The sequence below is a fragment of the Schistosoma haematobium genome, chromosome 2 (assembly GCF_000699445.3).
Source record: "Schistosoma haematobium chromosome 2, whole genome shotgun sequence".
In the NCBI taxonomy this organism is placed as follows: domain Eukaryota; kingdom Metazoa; phylum Platyhelminthes; class Trematoda; order Strigeidida; family Schistosomatidae; genus Schistosoma; species Schistosoma haematobium.
Window position 1 is genome coordinate 6,420,497 of NC_067197.1, and position 27,589 is coordinate 6,448,085.

The 27,589-nt window shown below is 36.0% G+C and overlaps 1 protein-coding gene across 1 annotated transcript in view; it reads left to right on the forward strand.

Moving 5' to 3' along the window:
• Positions 1–27,589, forward strand: part of VPS13A (Vacuolar protein sorting-associated protein 13A) — a gene marked incomplete at its 5' end in the record, with an annotated part of 134,599 nt that overhangs the window by 102,600 nt on the left and 4,410 nt on the right. The window contains 14 exons of the mRNA XM_051219127.1: positions 1,266–1,378; positions 5,516–5,822; positions 6,117–6,198; positions 7,256–7,325; positions 8,605–8,707; positions 10,670–10,795; positions 12,816–12,943; positions 14,247–14,442; positions 15,536–15,611; positions 21,431–21,594; positions 21,682–21,763; positions 22,437–22,524; positions 23,707–23,821; positions 27,397–27,482. Of these exons, the coding sequence (XP_051067354.1) occupies positions 1,266–1,378; positions 5,516–5,822; positions 6,117–6,198; positions 7,256–7,325; positions 8,605–8,707; positions 10,670–10,795; positions 12,816–12,943; positions 14,247–14,442; positions 15,536–15,611; positions 21,431–21,594; positions 21,682–21,763; positions 22,437–22,524; positions 23,707–23,821; positions 27,397–27,482 (1,736 nt within the window). The remainder of the gene's footprint in view (positions 1–1,265; positions 1,379–5,515; positions 5,823–6,116; positions 6,199–7,255; positions 7,326–8,604; positions 8,708–10,669; positions 10,796–12,815; positions 12,944–14,246; positions 14,443–15,535; positions 15,612–21,430; positions 21,595–21,681; positions 21,764–22,436; positions 22,525–23,706; positions 23,822–27,396; positions 27,483–27,589) is intronic.

Here is a 27,589-nt window from a genome sequence, read left to right on the forward strand (position 1 = left end):
CTGTTGTATGCTCGACTAACACGTGATTCACAGTATGAGGTCGTGGAGGTTGTTGAATTTCATTGAAATCATGAACCGGTCTAAGTTAGACCATCATTGAAAGCACGGGAATATTAAGCCACTGTTTCGTCCTAGCATGGGATTCCTTAACAGCGTGCGTCCACGATCCCGCACGCAAGCCTCAAACACAGAGCCTTCGGTTTTGCACCAACTCTTCACCTATAGATCACTGCTTTTCGCCCGACACGGTTAAACTCCACTAGTCACGGAAGGAGTCAGTTACACAATTTCGTGAATTGGTTTCAGTTGGACATTGATAATTGGTTAATACTTATCACACATAGGGTGAATACGCAGAATTACTGCAAAAATACAAGCTACTAATTGAATTCTGACTCAATTCAAAAAACATTATTTTGTTAGAAAATTGTCATACTGAATTAAAAATAGAAATAATGTTGAAAACATTACGCTAATCTAAGAACGTGTTGTTTGGCCCGGTTCCACCTGACTTACATCTCATTGATTGATGAAGATTTTAGCACTTGTTCAAATAGCACAATCTCAATGATTTTGAAAGCAGTCAGTAATTTAATTACGAAAAACATGAGTGAAAGTTAAACTAGCAGTCATTAAGAAGATATCCCATCTTGTATATGTGTGTGACTAATGTCTTCAGACCGCCGATTTCTTGGAAATAATTTCACACTAAATGTTTTACCATTTTTTTACTTTATCGGTTTGATCTACAGGAAAGTTGATATTATGTTATAACTTGGAAGGATATACATGAAAATGAAATAATGTCTTGTTCAAGCCCGTCATTCATATCTCTTTTTGTGAGGTTAATGTGTATACAATACACTATGAAATGACCTTTTATCTAGTTATAGAGAAGAACAGATTATGCATTTTAGGAGGAACCTCAGTGAATAAACTTTTCACACAGTTTACTTTATCAATGTATTAAGATTGCAAACCAATGTCATCACTAAGTTGATATTATAGCTATTTTATCAGAGAAGCATGTTACCGCTGTAAATTTCAATAAATTCCCATAGTTTCTAATATCACTATTTTTCGGGTTTAGATATATAATTTGAGCACTTGTAAAAATGATAACTAGACATTCAGAATGATTTGTCGTCAGCTGATGAATTTCCGAAATGTTGTTGCGTTTTATGACTTACGCATATTTTTATGTACCATTTATATCTGTATTTTTGTTTACATATTTATTGTTCGCTTTCATTACCAACTTCTAGAGTTCTGATCTTGAACCGATTGACCAAGAAATTGTTATTTCTCTTCAATCAATTGGTATTTCATTAGTTGATAATCATTCACGAGCAGAATTAGCTTATGTATCTATTACAAGGTTAGTTTCATCATTGGCCCTTATAGATTTCTTGTGTTTTTATCAGTTGTTAGTCAGTAGTCACAAATTAATTCCGAGATGTAATTTGTCGAACACTTGCACATATATATATATATATATATATATATATATATATATATATATCCATTATGTTGAGATAAGTGGAAAACTAAGCATACAAAATCTAGTCTAATATTTTTTTTTAAAAAGAAAGTGGTGGTGACTTTTTGACTAAGGAATTGACGACGTTGTTTACAAAGGTTTGGGAACTAGAGAGTGTACCAACGTCATGGAATGAGTCGATAGTTGTCCCTATCCTTAAAAGGGTTCACGTTGTTCCTGTAACAACTATCGGGGATAAGTCTACTTCCGATTGCGTCCAAGCTATTGGCTTCCGTCATACTTCGTAGGTTGTTCAAAACCGGAGAAAGATTGACTCGAGAGGAGCAGGCTGGTTTTCGTTCTGGTCGAGGATGTATTGATCATATCTTCACCCTCCGCCAAATGTTAGAACACCGCCATACTTATCAAAGGCCAACAATCGTAGTGTTTCTTGACATCAGGGCTGCCTTCGATTCGTTGGACAGGACTGTTCTCTGGGATTGTCTATTGAAGAAGGGTGTGCCTGAGAAGTTTATTAATATCCTAAAAGCCCTATATAAAAACACCTCAGGCAGAGTGAGGGCATACAACCACCTTTCTCCATTGTTCCATTCCAGCAGTGGGGTTAGGCAGGGTTGCCCAATCTCACCATTCCTCTTCAACTTTGCCATCGATGACATTCTGGAAACAGCTCTGATGAATGTAAGTAATGGTGGTGTGGATCTGTTGACTGGAGAAAGACTTCTCGACCTTGAGTATGCGGACGATATTGTCTTACTGTGCGATAATGCCCAAGGCATGCAATCCGCACTTAATCAGTTGGCAATCAGTGTCCGTAGGTATGGTATGTGCTTTGCACCTTCTAAGTGCAAAGTACTTCTACAAGACTGGAAGGATTCCAATCCTGTACTCACCCTGGATGGTGAGCAGATAGACGTAGTCGAGAAGTTCGTGTATTTGGGTAGCATCATAAGTGCTGGTGGGAGGTGTGAGTGATGAGATCAATGCACGTATAGTGAAAGCCAGAGCGGCTTATGCCAATCTGGGTCACCTTTGGCGCCTTCGTGATGTTAGTCTGGCCGTAAAAGGTCGGATCTACAACGCGTCGGTGAGAGCAGATTTGCTCTATGCTTGTGAAACCTGGTCTCTCCGAGTTGAGGACGTTAGACGTCTCTCTGTGTTCGATCATCGCTGTCTCCGAAGGATTGCTGACATTCAGTGGCAACACCATGTCAGTAATGCAGAGGTTCGGTATCGTGTGTTCGGTCACAGAGACGATAATGCAATTGGTGTCTCCATCTTGAAACACCGACTTAAGTGGCTTGGACATGTTCTACGAATGTCATCCCAGAGAATTCCACATCGTGCATTATTTGCCGCCTCTGGGACTGGTTGGAAGAATCGGAGAGGTGGTCAGTGCATGACATGGTGTCGTGGTATGAAAGAAAGCTGCAAAGGACTGGCTTGTGTTGGTCCTTCACGACTCCCTGGTTGGGGTCTGAGAGATGGTGCTACACAGTGGCTAGAGACGTTATCAGATATGGCTCAGAATAGAAGTCAGTGGCGATCCTGCTGTAACCTTCTTTTACTTTCTTCATAAAAAGTGGTTGTGTCTCCCTTACCTGAAAGATTTCTTCTGATTGTACCTTTCCGTTCTCTCGTTAATACCACACTACCTTACACCAATCTCTTCGTTATTGTTCTCTTTTTCTTTTGCGCTCCTTAGTTTTTTTTTCTATTTCTCTTCGAATTCTCATTGTTTTGTGTGGCGCATATATATTGGCGCTCTCTTGTACCAATATCCATGTGTTGAAATAAATAAACATTTGCACAGTTTCATTCATAAACACGAATCATCTCAGTATAGGGCTATGGAGATTGTTGACCTGTAATTGAGATTATGAACCGATCAATGTTAGATTACTATTGAAAACCTGGGTGCTCACTGCTGCGGAGTCGCATACTAGAACGAAACGACCGTCCATTGCTTCCAGGTTTTCAGTGGTGGTCTAACATTGGTCGGTTCATGATCTCAATTACAAGTCATATCATTTTTAACATTCTTCCATATTACAAGAAATGGAAAATAAATCAACTTTTGCTTAGAAGATACTCATATAAAAAGAATAAAGATGTTTCAGTGAAGAAAATTTCCTATTTGGCAATGTCATTTTCTGAAGCTATAGAATCTTATGTATGTAGGTAATCTTTACATGTAATAATCTAAAGTAACAGAACAGTTTTACAAAATTACCAATAGTATTTAAACCTACAAATACTATACCATATCCCTGATGTATCCCTTCATTAGAGATCCACATATCTACACTGTGGCGATCAGAATATCAGAGGTTTAGGCCCTTGACCTACCACATTAATGTTGTTTATTTTATACTTATAACTTACGCGATTATATCATGTAGTACAGTAAACCAGTTTCTGGAAAACATACTAAAATTGGTAGCACAATTGGTAGTTTTCTAGAGTTATTTTGAAAGTTTCTTGAGAATTCGTTCTCTCATCTTTCTGACGACTGATTCTATGAATTATCGAGGTCTGCCAAAATATTTTAACACCAATTAATGAGTCGAATTGAAGCTTACAATTGGGGTTATGTCCAAATCAAAAGTGATGGGAAAGGCGGCACCGATAGGTTATGGCAGACAACTATTCTGACTCGTCAAAGAAACAGGCATTAAAAGATCTGGCTGTGTCGGATGGGCAGAACATTTTAACCAACAGTTTATTTGTGTACAACTTGAAAGGCAAATCAATACAAGTCTCGCGACTTTTTGTGAAGTTGAAAAGTGACAGATGGTAGAATTTTAGATAGAATAGCTTCGGAAATCTTTGAGGTAAGTGATCCAGTCTCAGCACAGCTAAAATCTCGGAACTAGACATAGTCATATTTGACTAGTCTTGACCGTTAGTCGTCCCAGTTTATAAGAAAGGATAAAAATCCTCTTGGAACAACCAAAGAAGAATCAGTTTGACTAATATTAGTTCCAAAAATACTAACGTCTATAATCATCGTACGTTTGAATGAGCCTTGTGGAGCGCTAACTGAAGGGAGCTCAGTACCGTTTTGCCTTATAGATGTGGTAGCTTATTGGCTATGGCGTCCGATTTTCGATCACTAATTCTCAGATCCGATCCTCACTTCACCTATTTCAGCTTTGGGAACCGGGTAATATCATTAGACCTCAAATATGGACTATGACTTACACCTAAGTACCTAGAGAACGATTCAGACTTATTTAAAAATCAAGAATAAAGTATATTTCCAGTTTTCGATCTCACGTCTTTTTGGGCTACCTAGTGATCTATGCTGAATTTAGTCATTGAGTGGTAAGTAAAGATGACAAGTCGTTTGACGAAGTGGTGAATCTTCATCAACTGCGATGTTGTCTAATGCAGAAGTAGGTTAGGAGAAAGTTAGGGGCGCTAAAACCAACACGTGAGACCAGTCCCTGAAGTCATTGACTGTTGTACTACACCATTCAAGTAATTATATATCAACTGGTTAAGGTCCGCAGAACTATCGTAATTAGTGGTTCGAGACGTTTTGTTAAATGGCTAAAAAATCGATTTCTATTGTACAGATGTATTGATTCTTCGTCTACACTAGGATTCTCTATTTCAAAACTGTTTCATAACTTTTATTCTGTGTGTTCATTCTTTATTCTCAAATCACATTGTTTATACCCAATGTTTTTCTACCACCACTACTGATATTACTGGTACTTCCTACTTCGACTGTTCTGAGACTTATCTTGATAATTTCATTTCGATGTGTTGATTTAGTGTGGTAATTTGAGTTGATGTACAGCTCTGCCAAGTTCTTATGTAGCATATGACTGACTGACTGATTAACTCTTAGAAAAGCAATCTAACTCACAAATGAACAATTAGCTTTCTAAGTTTCATTTTATCCTTCTATCGCTCCTGTAAATATCCATAATCATTAAAGTAAGAGAAATTAAACTATACTTTATCTTTATTCTAATTTTTTTCTCCTCAAATTGTCATTACTAGTTCTGGTGTTCGGTGGAGTCAGATAAAACGTGGCAATCGTTTAAAACCATTACAACTGGCTTTAAGCGAAAATTTAGAACGCGCTTATACCAATTTTGTGAACGCATCGAATGATGCAGACAAAGTTAGACTCAGCATTGTCAAATTAACTGATACACATCAACCAATAGAAGTAGATTTCAATCGAATGATTATGTTGAAACCGGATCAATATGGGATAACGCGTGCATTTGATCCGGGTGTATTTTTACAGTATAAATCATCTATTAGTCAAATGCAATTACATGCTAAATTGTTTCGATTACAGGTTAGTAAATGTATTTCGTAATTTTGGGGACTCAAATTGGTGATTGGCACCAACCATTGAACTTATTGAATTACTACATTGTGTACTATTAGTCTATATTTTTAATCATAAATATTAACACAACATTGATTTCGTCCCACTGATTTTCATTGTGTGGCGCTTTTGGTTTGACGATTGAGAAATAGCTGAATTTTTCGTTTGATAATTATAATTTATCCAATCTTATTTTTAATAATTGTTTATTTCTCCATCCCTTTCGTTATGTTTATCTGTCTGCCCCTTTATATTTCTCAGATTGACAGTCAACGACTTGATTCTAATTTTCCTGTGGTATTGTCAGCTTTTCCTCAGCCGAAATCTGTGGCACTTGATTCAGGTAATCAACAATGTCTCAATAGTTATTTTTTTCTGTGTGAACAACATTAAAGAGAAGCATTCTAACATTTAGTTTAATAAGCTGAATGTTATACTGAGTTTAGAAAATAACAATCTACGTATTATAGTATCTGATAAGAGCATTCTATATCATTCATAATTTGTTTACTCTTTTTTTTCAAGTCACAGTTTTTTCCATTTCACTACAGCCCAACATTTTAACTGATTATGTAACTTGGATCGGTTTTATATTATATTTTTAACCGGTTTAAATTATAAGTGGAAATAGAAATTAACATTGTAAGTCTACAATTGATCCAGAACGTCATTAACTGCTTGAATCGATGATTAATGATTTAGATGGCTCTGATTAACTCTAGTTTAGAAGGTATGTGGCTGGTCAAACCAAAGCGTGACATCAGTGCATATAACTATCGACTATCAAATTGAACCATGTTGATAAATAACGGGCTAAGTAGTCGGAATCCGCTCAATTATCGTGACTTATGATTAGAGACATTAGGTAACATCACTCTGAATCGATCATAATGACAAAGGTTCGTTCAACTCTTTATTGTTTTCCTAGATCTTGAATTCCAATGTTCTTTCGCCCGTTTCATGTTCGTTCCCTCATCTCTCTTATTCACTTTATCTTGTTGATGTGGTATATCGACTTTAACTAACGCTTATTTTTGTCAGACTCTACGTCACTTATGTTTGTTTGTCTGCTTGATTCTAATTTAAATAACTGTTGACAATAGGCATGTTTCCTCAAACTGTCAAGTCTTTTGTGTCAGTCTATTTAAATAATATTCAATCCCAGACATTTCAGTACAGACCTATCTTCAGCCATTTAAAATCAGATTAGATCATTCTAGAAAAAAAAACTCACTTCTAGTTAAGTAATGTCAAAGACAACCTGGAAAGTATTTATCCCTTAATTTCAACCAATGAATCATTTTCACTAACTGATTTTTGAAGATACCCGTAAGTGAACCACACAAAATACACTACCGTACTAATTACTTTTTCTAACAAAATCTATCGGTATATTACAGGTGTTAAACCGTTATTTGAATGGTCAGCAATTATTGGACGTACAGCGAATCCGGGTTCATTTCGATTTAAGTAAGTTATTATTATTGCTTTGAATTTCTGCATTTCGACATACTTGAGCTATGAATGTTGCTTAATAATCTGAATTAACCTAACTGTATTTCATTGAAATCATAGGTCAATATAAGTTAGACAATCATCAAACATCTGGAAGCGCTGGATGGTCATTTCATCCTAGTAGGCGAGCCCTCAGCAGTGCGTGTCCAGAACCTCGTATCCTTCAATCGAGTCCAGGACCTTTGGTCTCATGTACAAACACTTAAACTCTAGACTACTGGGTCGGGATACAATATTGTACGAGTCTAACTTCAGTCAATTATGTTTGTTGTCCCTATGTTAATCAAATGATTTAATGAAAATTACTCAAAGTTAACTACTTCGAACGCATTACAGAATGTAGTCAAAGTTCTGTACTTACCATAAAGGTTTTTTGTTCATTAAAATGAAATGATAATAGATCATCAACTATATTTCTCCTGTCGTTCAAATAATGTGAAGGGGTGACATGAAAATCGCCCTCTCGTTATTAAGTTCATTGAGTTGGTTCCAGAAGAATACAGTTTATCGGCCTCCTGAAATTACGGTTGCGATTGTTTGGGACAGGAGTTAACACAAGAGGAGGAGGGATTGAAATGTTTCATATCATCAAAAATTACTCCCGTAGGGTGTGTGATACTCATAGTAGGTTTTTGGTACTCAAATTCATTAGTCATTTCTGAACATCGGTGAACGTTCACCGTGAACATATCCATGTAACCAGTATAAAATACATAGTATATAGTACTTGAGAATATTAAGTAGTGACTTTACATGAATGAATAATCCTGAATTGCAAGTATTAGCAATTTGTGGGGATTGTTGAATTTTATAGTTTACACTGTGAACTGGCCTTAATCACACAACGGTTGAAAACTAGGAAGTACTGGACAACTGTTTCATACTAATATGGGAATAGCCGTGATTAGTGTATTTTAACCGTACCGAATATGAGACGGTTACTTATCGATAGCAATGGATAATGGCTTTGTATTATTGGGAACCAATTGAAATCAGACCCGTATTCGGTGCTGTCTTAGCAACCTAAAGTTTAAGTACTCACCGCCATATCTGAAGTCTCAAGTTTCGACCTGCTTATGAGTCTCATGCAAAATTGAGACAGCTCTACATTCCTTCATGACCTTGAAAGGCTATCTAACTGGACTTAATTCATGGTGTCAATGACATAATCCTGAATTTTAGTCAGTAATTGTCATTTTCTGTCTAAAACTGTCCCCGTTTCTCCTATTCATAGATACTTCCATGTTCTTATACAAGAGATGCAACTTAAACTTGACCAAGGCTTTCTTTATGATATAACCAATTTCTTTGCTTCTTCTGTAACCCATACATCTAAGGTAAGTAATATTATTGTATGCATATCATTTCTTTATCTAAGATTCCTGTTATTTTTTTAAAAAAACTAGGTTTATCATATAAGTGATCATTAGACAGTTTAACACTAACATGTATCGATGATGACCAACAGAGTCTATTTTACTCAAAATGAAGATGTTTCAACAAAGATAATTTTTATTTCAAAGATATTATCTACTGGAACTGTACAATCGTAATTATATGCAGAAATGGATGGTGGCTAGCAGTGCAATCCAAGACTCGCGTTTTTGTCCTATCGAGACTCAGTAGCTAAGTGGATAACACGATGGCGTTTGAAGCTAGCGGTACTAGGTTCGTGTCCCTGAGTGTACATCAACTCTGGGATGTAGGTACACCCAGCTGATGAGTTCAAAACGGGAGGGAACGTGCGTCCTGGATTCCACTGCTAGCCACCATCCATTTACTTATTATAAAGGATTTGTTTTATGCAATTAAGCTAGAATGGAATTTTTTCACCTTGTATATACATTTATATACAATATATATGTATCCATATAAATTAAATTATGAAACATTATAGGTGGAATCTTTAAAGGTGAGAATCTGAACCGCATATCATTCAGACTTATGCTGATCGACTGTTTGTTTATTGATTTTTCTTAAAACTCGTTCAATTCTCATTCCATTACCAAGTGAATTTGTTTTCACCGCGTGCACGTTCGCATGTTTCGGTTGACTTGACTGCTGTGTTGAAATAGTATTTGTGTGTGGGAGGGGTATTTTCTAATTGGATCAATTATTGTTAACTTATCACTTTGTATATTTCTTTTCGGTTTGTTTGATGACGTTACTCAAATGAATATGTGATGTTGACATTTCAATAAATAATTGCCTTTAATTGTGTATATCTGTAATGGTGACTGATTTTCGTCTGTTTATCAACTATACAAATATCATTCATTACGTAATGTGTCAATTCTCCTGTCTATCCGAAGATAAATATAAGTAATGTCCTAGCATCAATATATAATAGACAATGATAAACTATCTAGTTTGATTTAATCAATCATCGATCGACACAAAGAATAATATTGTTCCATTTATTTAAATCAGTTTACCTAGTTGTATTTAGGTTTAATTCATTGCGTACAAAAATGTATCGTTCCAGTTAGTCATGTGCTACATAAGACCTTGGCAGAGCTGTACATCAACTCAAATTACCACACTAAATCAACACATCGAAATGAAATTATCAAGATAAGTCTCAGAACAGTCGAAGTAGGAAGTACCAGTAATATCAGTAGTGGTGGTAGAAAAACATTGGGTATAAACAATGTGATTTGAGAATAAAGAATGAACACACAGAATAAAAGTTATGAAATAGTTTTGAAATAGAGAATCCTAGTGTAGACGAAGAATCAATACATCTGTACAACAGAGATCGATTCTGAGCTATTTCATCCAACGTCTATTACTATCGGTCACAATAATCGAGTAATCAGTCAATAACTTCACGTCTTGTTCTTGTTATCACACACCTATACGTCCATTGTTAAGTGGAAGATTTTTTTGTCTGTGTCTTCTGTTATTCTTTTTCTGTCTGGCTATCAAATTAGCAACTGATCATTCCCTATCCATAATTGTCTTGATTACCTTATTGTGAATAAATCAGAATGTTGTCCTTTTTGTTAAAATGAATTAACTATTTCATTCTTTTTAATTTCGTCATCCTCATCATCATGATTGTCTCTGTTCGTTGTGTGGCCATATTATCCAGAATTGAAACATAATGTTAATTCTCAAGAGCCTAAATCTCTTCTTCATGATGATATTTTCAATTTTTATGATCTTGTTATATTGATCACTTAGAAAAATAATGGTGATTCTTTCCTCTTTTCAAACAGTATGAAACTTATTCTAATTCATTGCTTTTCGTTGATTTTTTTTCACCTTTCACTTTGTTTAATCTTATAACACTTTAGGAGGAGGCGTTCAAACATGATTATCTTTTGATCACTAGTAAATTGATTGATTCACCAGTTGTACAAGCTCACCTGCTAGATGGGAATCGATCCATTTTTGATAGTTTTCATATTTCACCGATCAAAGTAAGTTTTGATAGGTTTTTCTTACATTTATGAGTGTAGTTAAACATTCAAACCTTGTGAATGAATTTACTGTGGCACTTTTTATTTTAGATCGTAATGGTGAATTAAATAAGGATAAGATTCAAGAAGGCATGCAAGCATTGAAACTGAGAATAGGCACATATCAACGAAGCAAATGTATTTGATCAGATAATAGCGATAAGTCAGTAGTGGGGTAATATGAATTAAAAAAAGAGTTACTAAGGTGTTTTTTCGAGATATTAAAAATTATTATATTGTAAATCAGAGCAACGTATATAAGCGAACATTGTTTCCAATTAGATCCTCATCCGGCTTTATTCCAACACTAATATTTATATGGATATATGGAAATATTAATCCAATTAAAGCAGTTTATGAGTCAGTGATAACAATAAAACTCAGCTCCGCTCTATCACACTTGATCATTAGTGGCCATGTAGTAAATAGAGTAATAAAGTAGTTTATGAGATGGTGGAGAAGATTTGTAGCTCAGGTGGATGATTTTGGTGGAGTTTTGTTCTCTGAGCTGGATGGTTTATCTTCGATCTCATCTCTCACTCGTAACAGAAGCCGCAAGGATTCGAGCTAACAGCTAAACTATTTAAAACAATTAGTCCCTTTGATAAATTTCGATAATGCAACGAGAAGACGAAGTTTATCAGAATTATGTGATATATTTGCACAATACATTTCGAACAATCTGATCACACATATACTTGTTAAGAACATTTGTATATGAAAATTAAAAGGTCAACTAGAGAAGTTGAGGGTAAGTCATGACAAAGGAAAAATAGTAAAGTACACAAAAACAAATGTGATTACCACTCTGGATAATAAATCAGTATTACCAGGGTAGGTTAAGTGTAAGGACGGATTGTTTTTGAACACATAAAGGGGGTTTTAATTTCCGTATAGCCAAGGCTTCAATAAACCTTAGTATACGTCCTTGAAGGCTTTTGTATAACACTACAAATGCTGATTTGATGTCTCAATCAAATGTTTCGCAATCGAGGATGATCTCTGTCTATCCTGTGATCTTATTTGACCATTGTAATTCATCTGATTCTGCAACCATTTTGGTAGATGTTCACCCACCCTTAATTGCAAATCACGATTGCTCCTCCCTATGTACGTGTTTACACACATACATGTAAATTGATAGACACAATCGCTTTCGTGCTGTTTGGGCTTTTGGTGAAACATAGACCTTGTCTTTTCGATAATGACAAGTTGGGCTGCATAAAATGTCTGGTTGATAGCTAATTTAAGTCTCCGTTTCAACATGAGACTATTTGTGTCGCCTCTGAATGGTAACGTAATATAAACTCGCTTGATTGAGACGGGTCATAAGGTTGACATCAAATCAGCATTTGTAGTGTTATACAAAAGCCTTCAAGGACGTATACTAAGGTTTATTGAAGCCTTGGCTATACGGAAATTAAAACCCCCTTTATGTGTTCAAAAACAATCCGTCCTTACACTTAACCTACCCTGGTAATACTGATTTATTATCCAGAGTGGTAATCACATTTATTTTTGTGTACTTTATTATTTTTCCTTTGTCATGACTTACCCTCAACTTCTCTAGTTGACCTTTTAATTTTCATATACAAATGTTCTTAACAAGTATATGTGTGATCAGATTGTTCGAAATGTATTGTGCAAATATATCACATAATTCTGATAAACTTCGTCTTCTCATTGAATTATCGAAATAAACTATTTATATTTATGGAAAATTTGTTACACTCTTACCTTTTCATTGGCTGAATTAGGCCTAGCAAACGATTCTACATATTATTATTCTTCATACCCTTTGCTCACTGTTTTCACCTCTTTTTCGTATGTATTATTCACTGTGTCATTACGTAACTTCAATAGTTTTTAACGAGTCTTACTTCAATGTTATACTTTAGCGAAGGAAGACTTGGTGGCGAAAACCGATCTATTCTTTAGTCTATAATCACTTTCTTTTTCTAACAATTTTCTGTTTCTCAAGATACACGTCAGTTTTTCTCTTACTGGTAGTACAGAAGGAAAATCGTCGGCTTTCCCGAGTGAAGTACTTAATCTTTTCTTGCAATCTCTTGGTGTAGCATTAACTGAAGTACAAGATGTAGTTTTCAAGTAAGCAAGCTCAGTTATATTAATATCCCTTTAAAAAAGTTTTCTTTTAACGTTTTCAAACTTATATTACACAACTTAATTGAGGGGATTTTGTAAGGATTAGTTTAATTTATAGATTGTATTTGCCACAGATTAAACTTATTCAAGATAGTATTCAAAACCAGAGAACATTGAACAGAAGTGTGCACTCACGAACCAGACTCAGCACAGTCAGGTCTCGCGGTGAACGCTTAACCATTAACATCACTAGGTTGAAATCACTATAAGCTGTCGATTTATTCGTGGTTTGTAACTGTCAATGAATTATTTCTTGAAATACAAGCTCATCATGGGTTGATATTACTCCGTGATTCAATCAGACAATATTCGAAGATTATGTTGTGTATCCATATTTAATCGTAAACAATATAATCTTTTACTCCTTTTTACCATCAGATATATATGATATAAGTTAACATTAAAGTACACAAACGTATTCACAATTATATAGTCAGGATGTATATTTCGACAGCAATCATTCAATACTGATCACTTGTCCGCTCTAACTGGAGTCAGATCCCGGGCCACTAAACTCGAATGGTTCTTGACAACTTGTGGCATAGTCGAGATATTCGTCTCTCAACCGAAGGGCGAGTTTATTGGGCACCAGTTTGTTGTGTCCTACTTTATCGATGTGAATCATGATCATTCGTTCAGTCAGTCAGTAACAACGTAGAACTTCGTACGTATGTACATCAGTTCGAGTTGCCACACCATATTAGCACAAAGATGCAGTTGTCGATTCAAATTCCGTAGTGGTGGACGCGGTAAGAATATAAGCAGTAATCTGAAACATTAGGGTTTGAAGATGTTATTCACGGAGTATAAAACAGTGAAATAAATTTTGAAAGAAAATAATGGACATGAAGAATTGAGAAGATTATAATTTGGGAGAACACAAAGAGTGTATGCACCTGCACAATTGCAACGATTTTGAGTCATATCATTCAAGGTCTCTAACCATCGTTTGCTATCGTTTCGCGGATCCCAACCACGTAGTCTACACTTACCAACATGGCTCAGTCTATTTGTCAGTGACTTCATGGATACTATTAACTTTATTAAAATTTGTATAGTCAATATTTTGCCTAATATAAACTTCCAATGTTCATTAATGTTAAAATAAAATGAAAATTTTTCTTAAATAATTTATCATAATAATGAGAATAACTATAGAATAGATTGGATCACTTTGAAATTTTATTTCTCTGTTTATTTCGTTAAAAAATGTGTTTTACATCAATTTCATTCTCCTTCCTTCTAGATTGGATTATTTCGAACGTCAAGCATGTATCATGACAATTAATCAAATGAGTACAGAAATTACACATCATTATGTTGGCCAAGGTGTTAGACAAATGTATGTACTAGTTTTAGGATTGGATGTATTAGGTAATCCATTCGGTGTATTACGAGGCTTAGCTCAAGGTGTTGAAGATCTCTTTTATGAACCAGTAAAAGTATGTTAACTTTGTCGAAACCATTTCTGATTGATAAATCGATAAATTGACTTGTGAGAAGCAAGAACAAAGATTCTAGCAGAATAGCATGAATTCATTTTATTTGGTTGGTTTTTGTCAGCTGCTTACAACCTGTGATATTTAAAAATCATAATTGCAAAATGGGTTTAAATTACTTACACTAAACAATTTAGTCGGAAGTTATGTTGAAGACAATATTAGCATAGCAAGGTTGTAAATAAATTCCATAGACTGAATATTGTAAATATATGCCTTATGTGAAAGAACATTCTACAACATTGATTGCGACAACAAACGGCCAGAAACAAGTAATTATATAATGAGTAAACATTGATAGGAATAAAATGAGTAGAGCTCAGTTGATAAAATAAGATTAATAATCTAAAAGACAGTCTAAATAAAAAACTCAATGATGTAATAAATGCTAGAAAGAATTTAAAAAAGTGTTTTAAGATGCAACAAAGGAATATTTGTCACCAGGGCAAAGAAAGATTAATATCCATCTCCTTTTGAATACATAAATCAGGTTTTAGACGCCTGATAGCAACGGCTTCACAGGACTGGAGTTTGACTGTTTATTAATCACCTTAAAAGATTGCAAGGTATCAACTTGATGTCCAAGGCATATTTGTTAATTGCACTGTTTAGAGTCGTTCTTTCTCTTGTTCTAAGGCTTTTTGGAATATGCTCAAAAAATTAAGATATGTCCTCCTTTCTGGTCGGCCAATGTAGCAGGAACACGTAAATTTATAAATACAGTTGGCGATAACATGAAAGAGGTATTTACAAACATAATCACCAGGAGGCTTAACAATTCACTAACCAGAACTTATCCGTCAGACAAACTATTAATTCTTTATAAAAACGACATGTTCAATAACCCAATCAAACGTTGACAAGCAGGTTGTAAGCAGTTGACGTGAACCAACGAAATAAAATAAATTCATGCTATTCTGCTAGAATCTTTGTTCTCGATCTTTTCAAAATATATATATATATATATATATATATATATATATATATTTGTTATTTCCTGCCTAAATGCACCGCAATTTTTGCTATTTTATTATAGGGTGCAATCCTCGGTCCGGAAGAATTTGCTGAAGGTGTCACTCTAGGTGTACGAAGTTTGCTTGGTCATGCTGTAGGTATGTCAAATTTGAATCATTGTCTTCTAGTTGTTCGTTTATTTCACCATCAATTGTCTAACACTCATTTTATATGCCAGTAAGGGGTTGTGGAGATTGCTGACTTTCACTGACAGCATGAACCTATCTAGGTTAGACTGGCAACTTTGTTCAATGGTGTAGAGACTAAGATTTAGCGCGCTAGACTAAAGGCCCTGGGTTTGATTCCCAATTACTGGATCACAGATGTGCACTGGTTAGGAGTCCTATACTAGAACGAAGCGGCTATCCAGGTTTTCAATGGTTGCCTAAATTAGATTGGTTCGTGATTCCAATTAAACTCATTTTATGGTTCACTTCATGGACTGATGTGGGTTAGGCAACCTCCGAAAACTAGGATATCCACGTTGTCCTATTATGTGACTCCCCAATAGTGTACATTCACGATCCTACGGGAGGTCAAATTCAGGACCTACATGGGTCGTGGCGAGCGCTTAACCCATGGACAGATGAACTGAGATCCAACGATTTACATGTTTAGCTTCAATTAATTCATGACATTAACTAACAATCATTTAATTTTATCTGTGTGTAACTGTCTCATACTCAACGTAGTTGAACTCCACTTGCCACAGATTCTCTTTAGAACTCCAAGAATAATATCTCATACTGTTTACTTGATTCATTATATGATCTTCCATTCAAGAATTAATCTTCTATCAATGTATCGATTCAAACAGAAGTTGTATAATGCTGTCTTTTCATTACTATAATTATGCATACAAAATAGTCATCAATGTTGTGAAATCTCTTAAGTATTAGTAACAGACAAATTTTCTGTTGGGTCGGCTTCCGGAGAACTTCAACGGAGCCTCCAGAGGCCCACAAGGAGCCGAAGAGTCCTGGCCAATCAGAGTGTGATGGAACGTTCTAGAATTCCAACGTGGCGTGCTACTATTGGTCGGTAGCATAATGTGTTGTTATCGGATTGGCTGTAAAATGATGTTGATTTAACAGACGCCAAAATCTATAAATACCCATGATTTTCTGTACAAAGATGAACCTTGGAATAAAGTGTTTTCTCTCATTCTTGTGTCTTCTCTCTGGAGTTCAAGTCGCTGTGTAGTTCTAGACTGTGGGTTACCGAAATAAATTGGGAATCGTATATAGCGTTCAACCTACACGACTTATCAGTGGCGACGGGGATGAAAACTTCAATGAATATTTCCTTGGAGCAATTAGAAGCTTATATGGTGCGTCAAGAAAAGAGGTTTGAAGAGTCCCATATTAGAATCATGGAAACCCTGATGCAGAAATTCTGCCTGTCCGAGAAAAACCCTGCTTCTAGTGAATCTCAAGTATCACATACTGATTCAGTCATTAACGCCATCCATGAATTTAATTTTGATGGTGTAGCAGGTGTAACTTTCGAGTCGTGGTTTAAGAAGTATGAAGATTTGTTTTATATTGATCTTTGCAAACTGGATGATGCTTCAAAAGTCAGAATACTTCTTAGAAAACTTGGGACTATGGAACATGAACGCTATAGCAACTTCATTCTTCCGAAGAACCCACGAGATTTTAGTTTTGATGATACAGTCAAAACCCTATCCCAAATATTCGGAGAACAATCATCTCTATTTAATATCCGTTACCAGTGCTTAAAGTTAACAAAAGAACCAGGAGATGATTGGGTAAAGCATGCAGGAACTGTGAACCGAGAATGTGAGAGGTTTAGATTGTCGTCCATGTCTGAAGATCAGTTTAAATGCTTAGTATTTATCTGCAGTCTGCGTTCACCCGAAGATGCCGATATCCGAACCAGAATCCTAAGCAAACTCGAACACTGCCCTAATATGACCCTGCAAGAAGTGACTACTGAGTGCCAAAGGTTAGTAAACTTAAAGCATGATACCTCAATGGTAGAAAACGGTAACTGTTTCCGTAACGTCAATGCAGTCAAGAGAAAAGTCTTTCAAGGTTCCAGTACCCATAATTTCCAAAATAACAGCGACAAACCATCATCTCCATGTTGGGCATGTGGAGGTTGGCACTATAAGAGGTTTTGCCCATATAAAGAACATCGTTGCAGCAAATGTCATCGGAAGGGGCATAAAGAAAACTTCTGCAGGAGAAGAGACTATAGAAAACGTTCCGTGAAATCTTACTCAAAGAAATACAGATATAGTGCTCCAACCAACAAGATATTGGTATCACATAACAGAGCACGAAGTTGCCACCAAAGAAAGTATGTGACCTTGAATATTAATAAACACCGTACCCGTCTTCAGCTGGACACAGCTTCTGATATTACTTTAATCAGCCCAGAAACGTGGAAGAACATTGGGAGACCCACAGTTTTCCCAACAACACAGCTGGCACACAGTGCATCTGGGGGGAAGTTGAATATTGTTGGAGAAGTGCCATGCACTGTTTCTAAAGGTACGGTAACAACAAATGCAACATTGTATCTTACTAAGAAGCCAGCACTAGACTTAATGGGGTTGGACCTTATAGAAACACTTAAACTAGCAGATCATTCTATCAACAGTATCTGCAGACGAGTAAGTACAGACAACACCCCAGAATGGAATCAGAAAAACGCCATGCTACAGAAACACCAAAACGTGTTTAGAGAAGGGTTGGGAGAATGTACGAAAGCCAAAGCACTGTTAACTCTAAAGCCTTCAGCTGTTCCTGTTTTCCGACCTAGGAGACCCGTACCATATGCTGCTCTACCAGTGGTTGAACAAGAACTAGAACGACTTCAGAAACTAGGTGTCATTGAACCAGTGAATTTCTCAGAATGGGCCGCACCGATAGTAGTAGTAAAGAAGACTAATGGTAGCGTCCGTTTATGTGCCGATTACTCAACCGGGTTGAATGAAGCCTTAGAAACTCATCAGTATCCATTACCCTTACCTGAAGATCTTTTTGCTAAACTGAACGGAGGTAAGCATTTTGCAAAGTTGGATTTATCAGAAGCTTATTTACAAATCCCTGTTGCTGACGAGTCTAAAAACCTGCTTACCATAAATACACACAAGGGTCTATTCCGGTATAATCGATTACCCTTTGGAGTCAAGACGGCCCCATCCATATTTCAGCAAATAATGGATACTATGCTACAAGATGTTTCAGGTGCTGCAGCTTACCTAGATGATATAATAATTATGGGAGTAGATAGAGTAGACTTAGAAAAGAAGCTTGACCAGGTGCTGACGCGAATAGCCGAATATGGACTTCGACTTCGTCCAGAGAAATGTGACTTCTGTATGCAAAAAGTACGCTACCTTGGATTTATAATCGACAAAGATGGAAGAAGACCAGATCCGGAGAATACCCAGGCAGTGAAAACTATGCCCAGACCGACGGATGTCCCCACACTACGATCCTTCTTGGGACTAGTTAGCCATTATGGAGCTTTTATTCCAAACCTTCATCAATTACGTGCCCCCCTGAATAACCTTCTGGTGAAGAATGTAAAATGGAATTGGTCTGCAACTTGCCAAGCCGCTTTCGATGAAATCAAGAAAGTACTAGTCTCGGATCTGCTGCTCACCCATTACGATCCATCCTTACCCATTGTAGTGGCATCAGACGCATCAAACTACGGCATTGGAGCAGTTATTTCTCACATCATGCCAGATGGATCTGAGAAAGCGATATCACATGCGGCTAGATCGTTAACGTCAGCAGAACGTAACTATAGTCAGATCGAGAAGGAAGCATTGTCGATTATCTTCGCTGTAAAGAAGTTTCACAAGATGATATTTGGACGTCAGTTCACCCTATTAACTGACCATAAACCATTACTAGCCATCTTTGGGTCGAAGAAAGGTATACCTGTATACACCGCAAACAGACTGCAACGATGGGCAACCACACTTCTGGGTTACGACTTCAAGATCAAGTATCAGTCTACTACCGCTTTCGGGCAAGCTGACGCATTGTCGAGATTAATAGGCTCTCAATCGAAAACCTCGGAGGAGACTCTTGTAGCAAATATAAAAGCCGAGGAAGAAGTTCATCGCGTGTTGGATGACGCAGTTAATGGACTCCCAGTAACCTTTGAAACTATCAAGAAGATAACTGAAAGTGATAAGATACTGAGCTCAGTTAAATGCTATCTCTTGACCAAATGGCCAAACAATCGCCTCGACGGAGAACTTTTGCAATATTTTCGTCGACGGGACTCTCTAATGGTTGTTGACTCCTGTATTATGTTCGGTGATCGCATTGTTATTCAGAAGTTATTACGTCACAAGGTTCTCAAGCAGTTTCACAGTGGCCATCCTGGAATCAGTAAAATGAAATCTTTGGCTCGTAGCTATGCTTATTGGCCGTCAATGGACAAAGATATCGAGAATAAATGCCGTAACTGTTCATCATGTATTCAAGCCGCTAAAAATCCTTCGAAATGCGAACCTCAGTGTTGGCCTATGCCCGCGGGACCCTGGGTAAGACTTCATGCAGATTTTGCCGGTCCAATCCAAGGTAAAATGTTTCTAATTATCGTAGATGCATCCACTAAATGGCCGGAAGTATACATCATGCCAAATTGTACTACGTCAGAAACGATCCGCAAGTTGTCTACCCTATTTAGCAGTTTCGGAGTACCAGAGACCTTAGTGACGGATAACGGCTCTCAGTTTGCCGCAGAATCGTTTAAACATTTCTGTAGAACGAACGGAATAAATCATCTTCGTTCTCCACCCTATCATCCACAATCAAACGGACAAGCAGAGCGCTTTGTGGACACTTTTAAACGAGCATTACTGAAAGGGGGAGGAGAAGGGACGACTGAGCAGGTGATCACAAAATTTCTAACATCATACAGATCCACCCCAAACCCAAATGTTCAAGACGGCAAATCTCCCGCGGAATCCATGTTTGGAAGGCGTATTCGAACAGTCTTCGATGCCATGTTGCCATCCAAACTAGTGGATGAGCGTAGTCGCGATCCAAGTATCCGGAACTTCAGTATTGGCGACAAAGTCTACATTAAATCCTACATCGGGAAGAACCGATGGGAGCCGGGCGAAGTGGTGCAAAAACTGGGAAGAGTACTGTACAAAGTTCGAGGAGCTTTTGGGACATGTATACGTCACACAAATCAAATCCTTAAGGACAAAAGAACGGTGCAGACGCGAAGTAACCGGCCGACTTTCCCATTAGATTTAATCTTAGACGCACCAATGCCACAAACGCCCAGGAACACTGAAAAGAAGTCTTGGACAAGAAAGACGACAAGAATAGTGGGACGCCGTCGCAATCCAGTTATCAAACTACAAGTGGATCCCAGAAAGAAATCTTATTCGGGGGAGGTGTTGGGTCGGCTTCCGGAGAACTTCAACGGAGCCTCCAGAGGCCCACAAGGAGCCGAAGAGTCCTGGCCAATCAGAGTGTGATGGAACGTTCTAGAATTCCAACGTGGCGTGCTACTATTGGTCGGTAGCATAATGTGTTGTTATCGGATTGGCTGTAAAATGATGTTGATTTAACAGACGCCAAAATCTATAAATACCCATGATTTTCTGTACAAAGATGAACCTTGGAATAAAGTGTTTTCTCTCATTCTTGTGTCTTCTCTCTGGAGTTCAAGTCGCTGTGTAGTTCTAGACTGCGGGTTACCGAAATAACTTGGGAATCGTATATAGCGTTCAACCTACACGACTTATCATTTTCACACTCAAATAAGTCTTTAGCATTTATGTGTAATGATATGGTTTGCTTAGTGTTAATAATTAAATCGTTCTTCGTTTAGGTTTTATGCTTATAGGTGATTTTTAATAAGATTTATAGCAATCATTTTACTACACCACTTCTTCCTTTTGAAGGTGGGGCAGCTGGTGCAGTTTCACGTATAACTGGCACACTCGGTAAAGGTATCGCTGCTTTAACTCTAGATGAAGATTATAAACGTAAACGTCGTGAACAGTTAGCACGACGTCCAGAAACATTTGGTGCTGGTCTAGCTCAAGGTGGTCGAGGTTTATTTATGGTAAGCCAGTATGAGTCTACCACTTTTAGTATTTGTGTACCTCTTTAAAAAAATTATCTACGATAATGGTTTCTTTTTACTTCTTAGGGTGTATTTCATGGTGTTACTGGAGTGGTTACAAAACCTTTCGAAGGGGCTAAAAAGGAAGGAGTTGAAGGTTTTTTCAAAGGTATGGATTTTTTTGGGTAGATATTTTAGTAATCTGGGATTATTAAATGTAATACTGTAGCGATAGTCGTATTCTTGAACTACCCACATGAAATAACTAATGAAGTTGAGTGCTGGTGTTGATTACTGCTGTTTTCCATATATATGCTATGCCAAAGCTCAACCCACACCTTAAGGTGTCCCTGGCATAGTGGAACTTAATCCCATGAACTAATGTGATTGACTAGGTAAAAACGGGTTTACCTCCACTCTACCGAAACCGATGAAGATAGAACTAGTCCCCCCTTCTGTCGTCAATATAGACTGCCTGAAAAGCTTGAAGCAAAGATTTTTGAGTTATGTAGTAAAGAATTGAAGAAACAAATTATTCCTTAATGCCTGACTGGATTATCTTTAAGAACCCCCATTATGTCTGGTATAAACAAAAGCGATGGTCATAAACTGTGCCGTAACCATTGCACAAGGGTCGACGCTAAACTTATTTATGGTGTGAGCGTGATTGAACAGTTCATCAATAGAAGGCATTAATTCGATAATTTGGGGGCAAGTATTTCATTCATTCCCCATTGTTATCGGGCTTCTATCTGATTCACCAAAAAATCAAATTACATCCATACCTGTCTGTTTTTGATTTTTTCACATACGTAAATTTTTTTTAATGTTTAATTTTCTAGGCTTTGGCAAAGGTCTTGTTGGTGCAGTAACTCGTCCAGTTTCTGGAGTTGTTGATTTTGCTAGCAGTTCATTTGAAGGAATTCGCAGGTAATTTATTCCTATTGAATTATTTGTATACAACATAGAATGTGATACAGATGTGTGTTAGTACAAGTTGCTATTACTATAATAACACAATAAGATTAGTTTAACATGATGAATAGAAAGTGACTCGTTGTCATCAACTTATCGTGTATATTATTTTGAGAATGGCCACTTAATTAACAACTACTCCACTTACAAGATCCATACTAACATTTACTACTATAAAGAAGAAAATGAAACTGTTGTGACGAGCTTTGTTCGGAATTCGATACTGATACACAGTGTGCTATGCACTACTCCCTCCCCCAACTGACTATTTGAGCGAGAAAGTATTTTGGGTTAAGGAATAAAATGCATACTCATTCATATATATACTACTCTATCCTCAGGAAACTAACCCATTTCTTAGCCAGTGTTAGGCACTCGTCCTTTGGGTCACTTCTGATTGCCATCTATTAACCTCACTAATCTACTTCTGATTGCCTCTCCACATCAGAAATAGGTGAACATGAAACAAAAATATCACTGTGTAATTGATCTTTCTTCATGCATACTCTTGATTGTTTCTCAATCTCATGGTTTGTATTGGCGATTCATCTTCGAAAAAGTTATCACTGTTACAAATATCTAATAAATTCTATTCATCTGTTTTTTCTTCTGGTATTCTACTTTTATTTCAATACTCTAAAGGGATGTAACAATTTTACTTCATGGGAATATTATACTTTGGAGTTTTTTTCCTCTAGATTATTAACTAATTGATCTGCGAAATTAATTTTTAGCATGGAGTTGTGAAGATTGTTGAATTTCATCGAAATCATGTACTGATCGAAGTTAGACAACCAACCTGTCTCAGAGGTCTAGAGGTTAAGCACCTAAGAGCGAAATTAAAGGTCCTGGGTTCGATTTCCGCGTGCGAGATCGTGGATGCGCATTTTCGGGGACACTCATACTATAACGAAACGGACGTCTAATGTTTCCAGGTTTCCAGTAGTTGCCTAACTTAGATCGGTCCATGATTCCTACGAAATAAATGTTGATCTATTTCACATAAAAAATACTCTAATTGTTGAAGATATTTTGTTTATATTACGAAACTTTGTACAATCGATTTTATTTCCTTAATATCCTGTCTTCATCATCGCTACAGTTTTGTTTATTTTCATTCGTTTTGTTATATAACAGATTAGCTGATACAACACAAGAAGTTTCACGTGTTCGTCCTCCTCGGTTTATTCGTTCTGATGGGATTATAAGACCGTATGATAAACGTGAAGCTGATGGTCATCTTATTCTTAAAGTAAGCGTTAATCTCATTTCGTTGATGTCTTGCTTTCTGAACCAGACAGTTAGGTCGCGAAGCTTTCATTATATTTTTAGTTAATGACGTCATCAGCATACGCTTCAAACGGAAGTGAACTATAAGAATATCTGTCAATTAACTAACAATCTATTCTATTGATCTGAAATTCGTTTAGTTTTTGTCCACAATTATATGAGCGTTGTCTGCCTATTTGTGATTAAATTATCTTCTATTCTATTGTTTATTCTTTTCCTTAATGGCTAATAAAGTGGATCGATTTCGATTTTTCTCTTGGTTAATCCGTGACCAGAGTGCCAAGTTTCTAAAAATTCTCTTTCATTACATTCCCTCTGTACAATGTTTCGACGTCTTCCCAATCATGCATACCCATAGTTGCGCACATATGTATTGATATAAACACGGCTATTTCGTGGATTTTAACATTCAACTGGTGTTCACATACATGTGGACACAATGAGCGACCACTTTGTCCTATGTAGCGCTTTTCTCTGATGATAGTTGTGTTCCTAAATTTCTCAACTTCATCGACTCATTAATTTGTTTCAAACCATCTAAATTCTATTTAAGTTTTCAATGTTATTAAATCCAATCACTATATATATATATATATATAAATATATATATATATATATATATATACACCTTTTATCATAAGCTTTCATATGACCTGTTGACTACTGTTAATCGATTTACCATTCTTAATTTATTCCTTGTCTATTAGTTAAAATCTCACACTCACAGCCACTTTTGGCTTATTATTATTATTATTATTATTATTATTATTATTATTATTATTATTATTATTATTATTATTATTATTAATGGCTTTATTCAATATTATCTTTTTGGTACAATATAGAATTATAATTATTATTTTTTGTTTTATGATGAGATGCTATCTGGTTCGCTTGTATATAAACCACATATGTCTAAAATATACGATTCATGTAGTAAAGGGTGATATTGCATTATTCTGAATGCAACAGGCAAAGTCAGGCGAGAAGGATCAATAAGGATTCAGAGTTGGCGTAAGGCTGGTAATACTGTTTGACATGTTATTGGTTTAGCACAGGAGCAAGATCATATAAGTTGGTATTCTGATTGGCGATAACTGACAGGGGCAAAAGTTATAACGAAATTAAATCACTTAAATTTTGGTATTAATAAAAAAAATTAACCTTCTGAGCTTGTAATTAGTTCACTTTTTGTCAAATCAATATGCACATATCTACAAATATTTTCTTCGATGTTTGTCTGTTTACTCAGATAAACTTTAAATCCGTAGTAATTCCTAGTAAAATGGTATAGGATTTGTAGAAAGTGCTTACACAAGATCAATACAGATTAAGCGATTGAATTGGTAATCCTTAACTTCATTATCATAATAATATTGTTATAACTTGTGACCGCCGATTAGAGAGCAGCGACTTATCGATCGGATCTATGACGCGTAAACACATGCGAGCAGTCTATAGTCCTGATGGGACCTGCTTCCAGCCTAGCCCAGCTAGTTAAGTACAGAACACAAGTCTCAGCCTCTGCGATATGAATCGTTTATTTCAAACATACTCTGTTTATATACCGATCAAGCAGACCACATCGTACCATAAAATAGAAAATAACATTTGTACAATATTTGATCAACAGGAAAATGACACGTGAAATAAATATTGACCAATAGGAAAATCATACCATTTCAAGTCCAAGGATACCATTAGACTTAACAGGATAATTTTTTTGGGATATTTTTCTGAATATCCCAACAAATATAAACAACAATTAATACAGTAATGATTTAAGGCATAATGTTGTTTAACGATTTCAGTAAGATTGTATCAGTTAAGATTTTAATGGACATGTAAAGGTCTCGTTTACATTGTTACATTTCTCAGCATCATCTCCCCCCCGAAAAATGTTTTGGTACAGTTGCACTCGTTCATTCTTAATCACTCGGAATCGGCGATGTTGACTAATAACTTTAATTAATGCAATGTATTGAGTTCTTTTGTGAATTACCATTTGTAACATTTCACTTTTATCCTATTGTATACAATATTGTCACTTCTTTTTTATGTCAAATGATGAAAAGTTTGTTTTTATTAATAATTAGTAAGTACCAACTTACTTCCAAGGTAGTTGTCACCACGAACTAAGATATCAACTAACAACACAAGTAAATAAGAAAGAGAGAGCAGTAAAATACCTGATTTACCTCAAGTGTGAAACTTCTGAACGTTGTTCAACCACAACTCTCCTATGCAAATGCATGATATCAAACACATGACCTTCAAATCTTACACCAAGTAACATTACACAAATTTTCTGCAAGCCAACTGAAATACACATACAAGTGAAATTTATTTTAGATAATTCATAACCAATATACCAGGTGTACTGCACCTATTTTCCCAACAATTTTATCCTTAACTGTTCTGTGTTAAGTGCATCATATATTATATATAGTGGTTGCAGCTAGTCAGCGGAAAGCTGTAAACCGAGGTTTTATGGTAGTTAGCACTCGTCAGTATGGGGTACCTGTAAACGTAACGAAACCTTTACTCTCCCTGTGGGATTCAAACCCGTATCATCTAACTGCACAGTTTGAAACGTCCGAATCCCACAGAGAGCATCAGTTTCCTTCATTATTGTAGGTATACCTTGCTGATGGGTGCTAACTAGCACAAAACCTAGATTCAGAGTTTTCTGTTGACTACCTTCAACCACGTAGTGTCTCACCATAGTACACTTGATTCCAAGCTACTTATACTAGTGACCACATTGCAACTTAATTGATAGAGTTCTATTAACACTAAAGGACTAGACAAACATGACACTACCCAGTGGTTAATCAGTTGTCTAATATAAACTATTCTTCATACATATTATTGAGTCTATTTTTATGCAATAATAACGAAGTTGTTTTATGATCTCTCTCTCTCTCTCTCTCTCTCTCTCTCTCTCTCTCTCTCTCTCTCTCTCTCTCACATACATTTTTCATCCTCAAAAATGACTTCCTAGTCTACCTATTAAGAAAATACTGGTTCCAAACTGACCTTTCATATCACTATAATATTTGCTGCAAATATTGCATTAAAACAGTTTATCATTTATATCTATTTAAACTATTTAGTATTGTACTTATTTTTCACTACATGTGACATTCTTTATTGTATCAACCTGACCATTCCTGTAAACTGGCATGCAGTTCTATATATATATATATATATATATATATATATATATATATATATATATATATATATATATATATATAGAGAGAGAGAGAGAGAGAGAGAGATTGGTAGATTTCAAGTACATTGTACAATAATCTCTGAAGTACAACGTTTATTATTATTATTTAATAGAACAAAGTCTATTTCCCAAAACATAAAACAAATGCCATCATATGATTATCTTCTTCTACTTTTATATCATTTTACACCTGATCAACGACAGATGAATAACTTCTTTTCACTTTAATGATGATGATTAATGTCAATTTCATATTTTTTTCACTTATTTGTTTGTTTCTCTCTTTTTTCCTATCTTAGCAAGTAGATAAAGATGGTATTTTTGGTCAATATCTATTTCATATTCATTCTGTTCGTGGAAATAGTGCATTAGTTTTAACAACAAAGTAAGTACTTTATATATCTTTATATGTTACTTATTGTAATAGTCTATGAATTAGTGAAGTGATAAATTTTGTATTTGTAAGTTTGAACTTCAACCCAACTACATTTA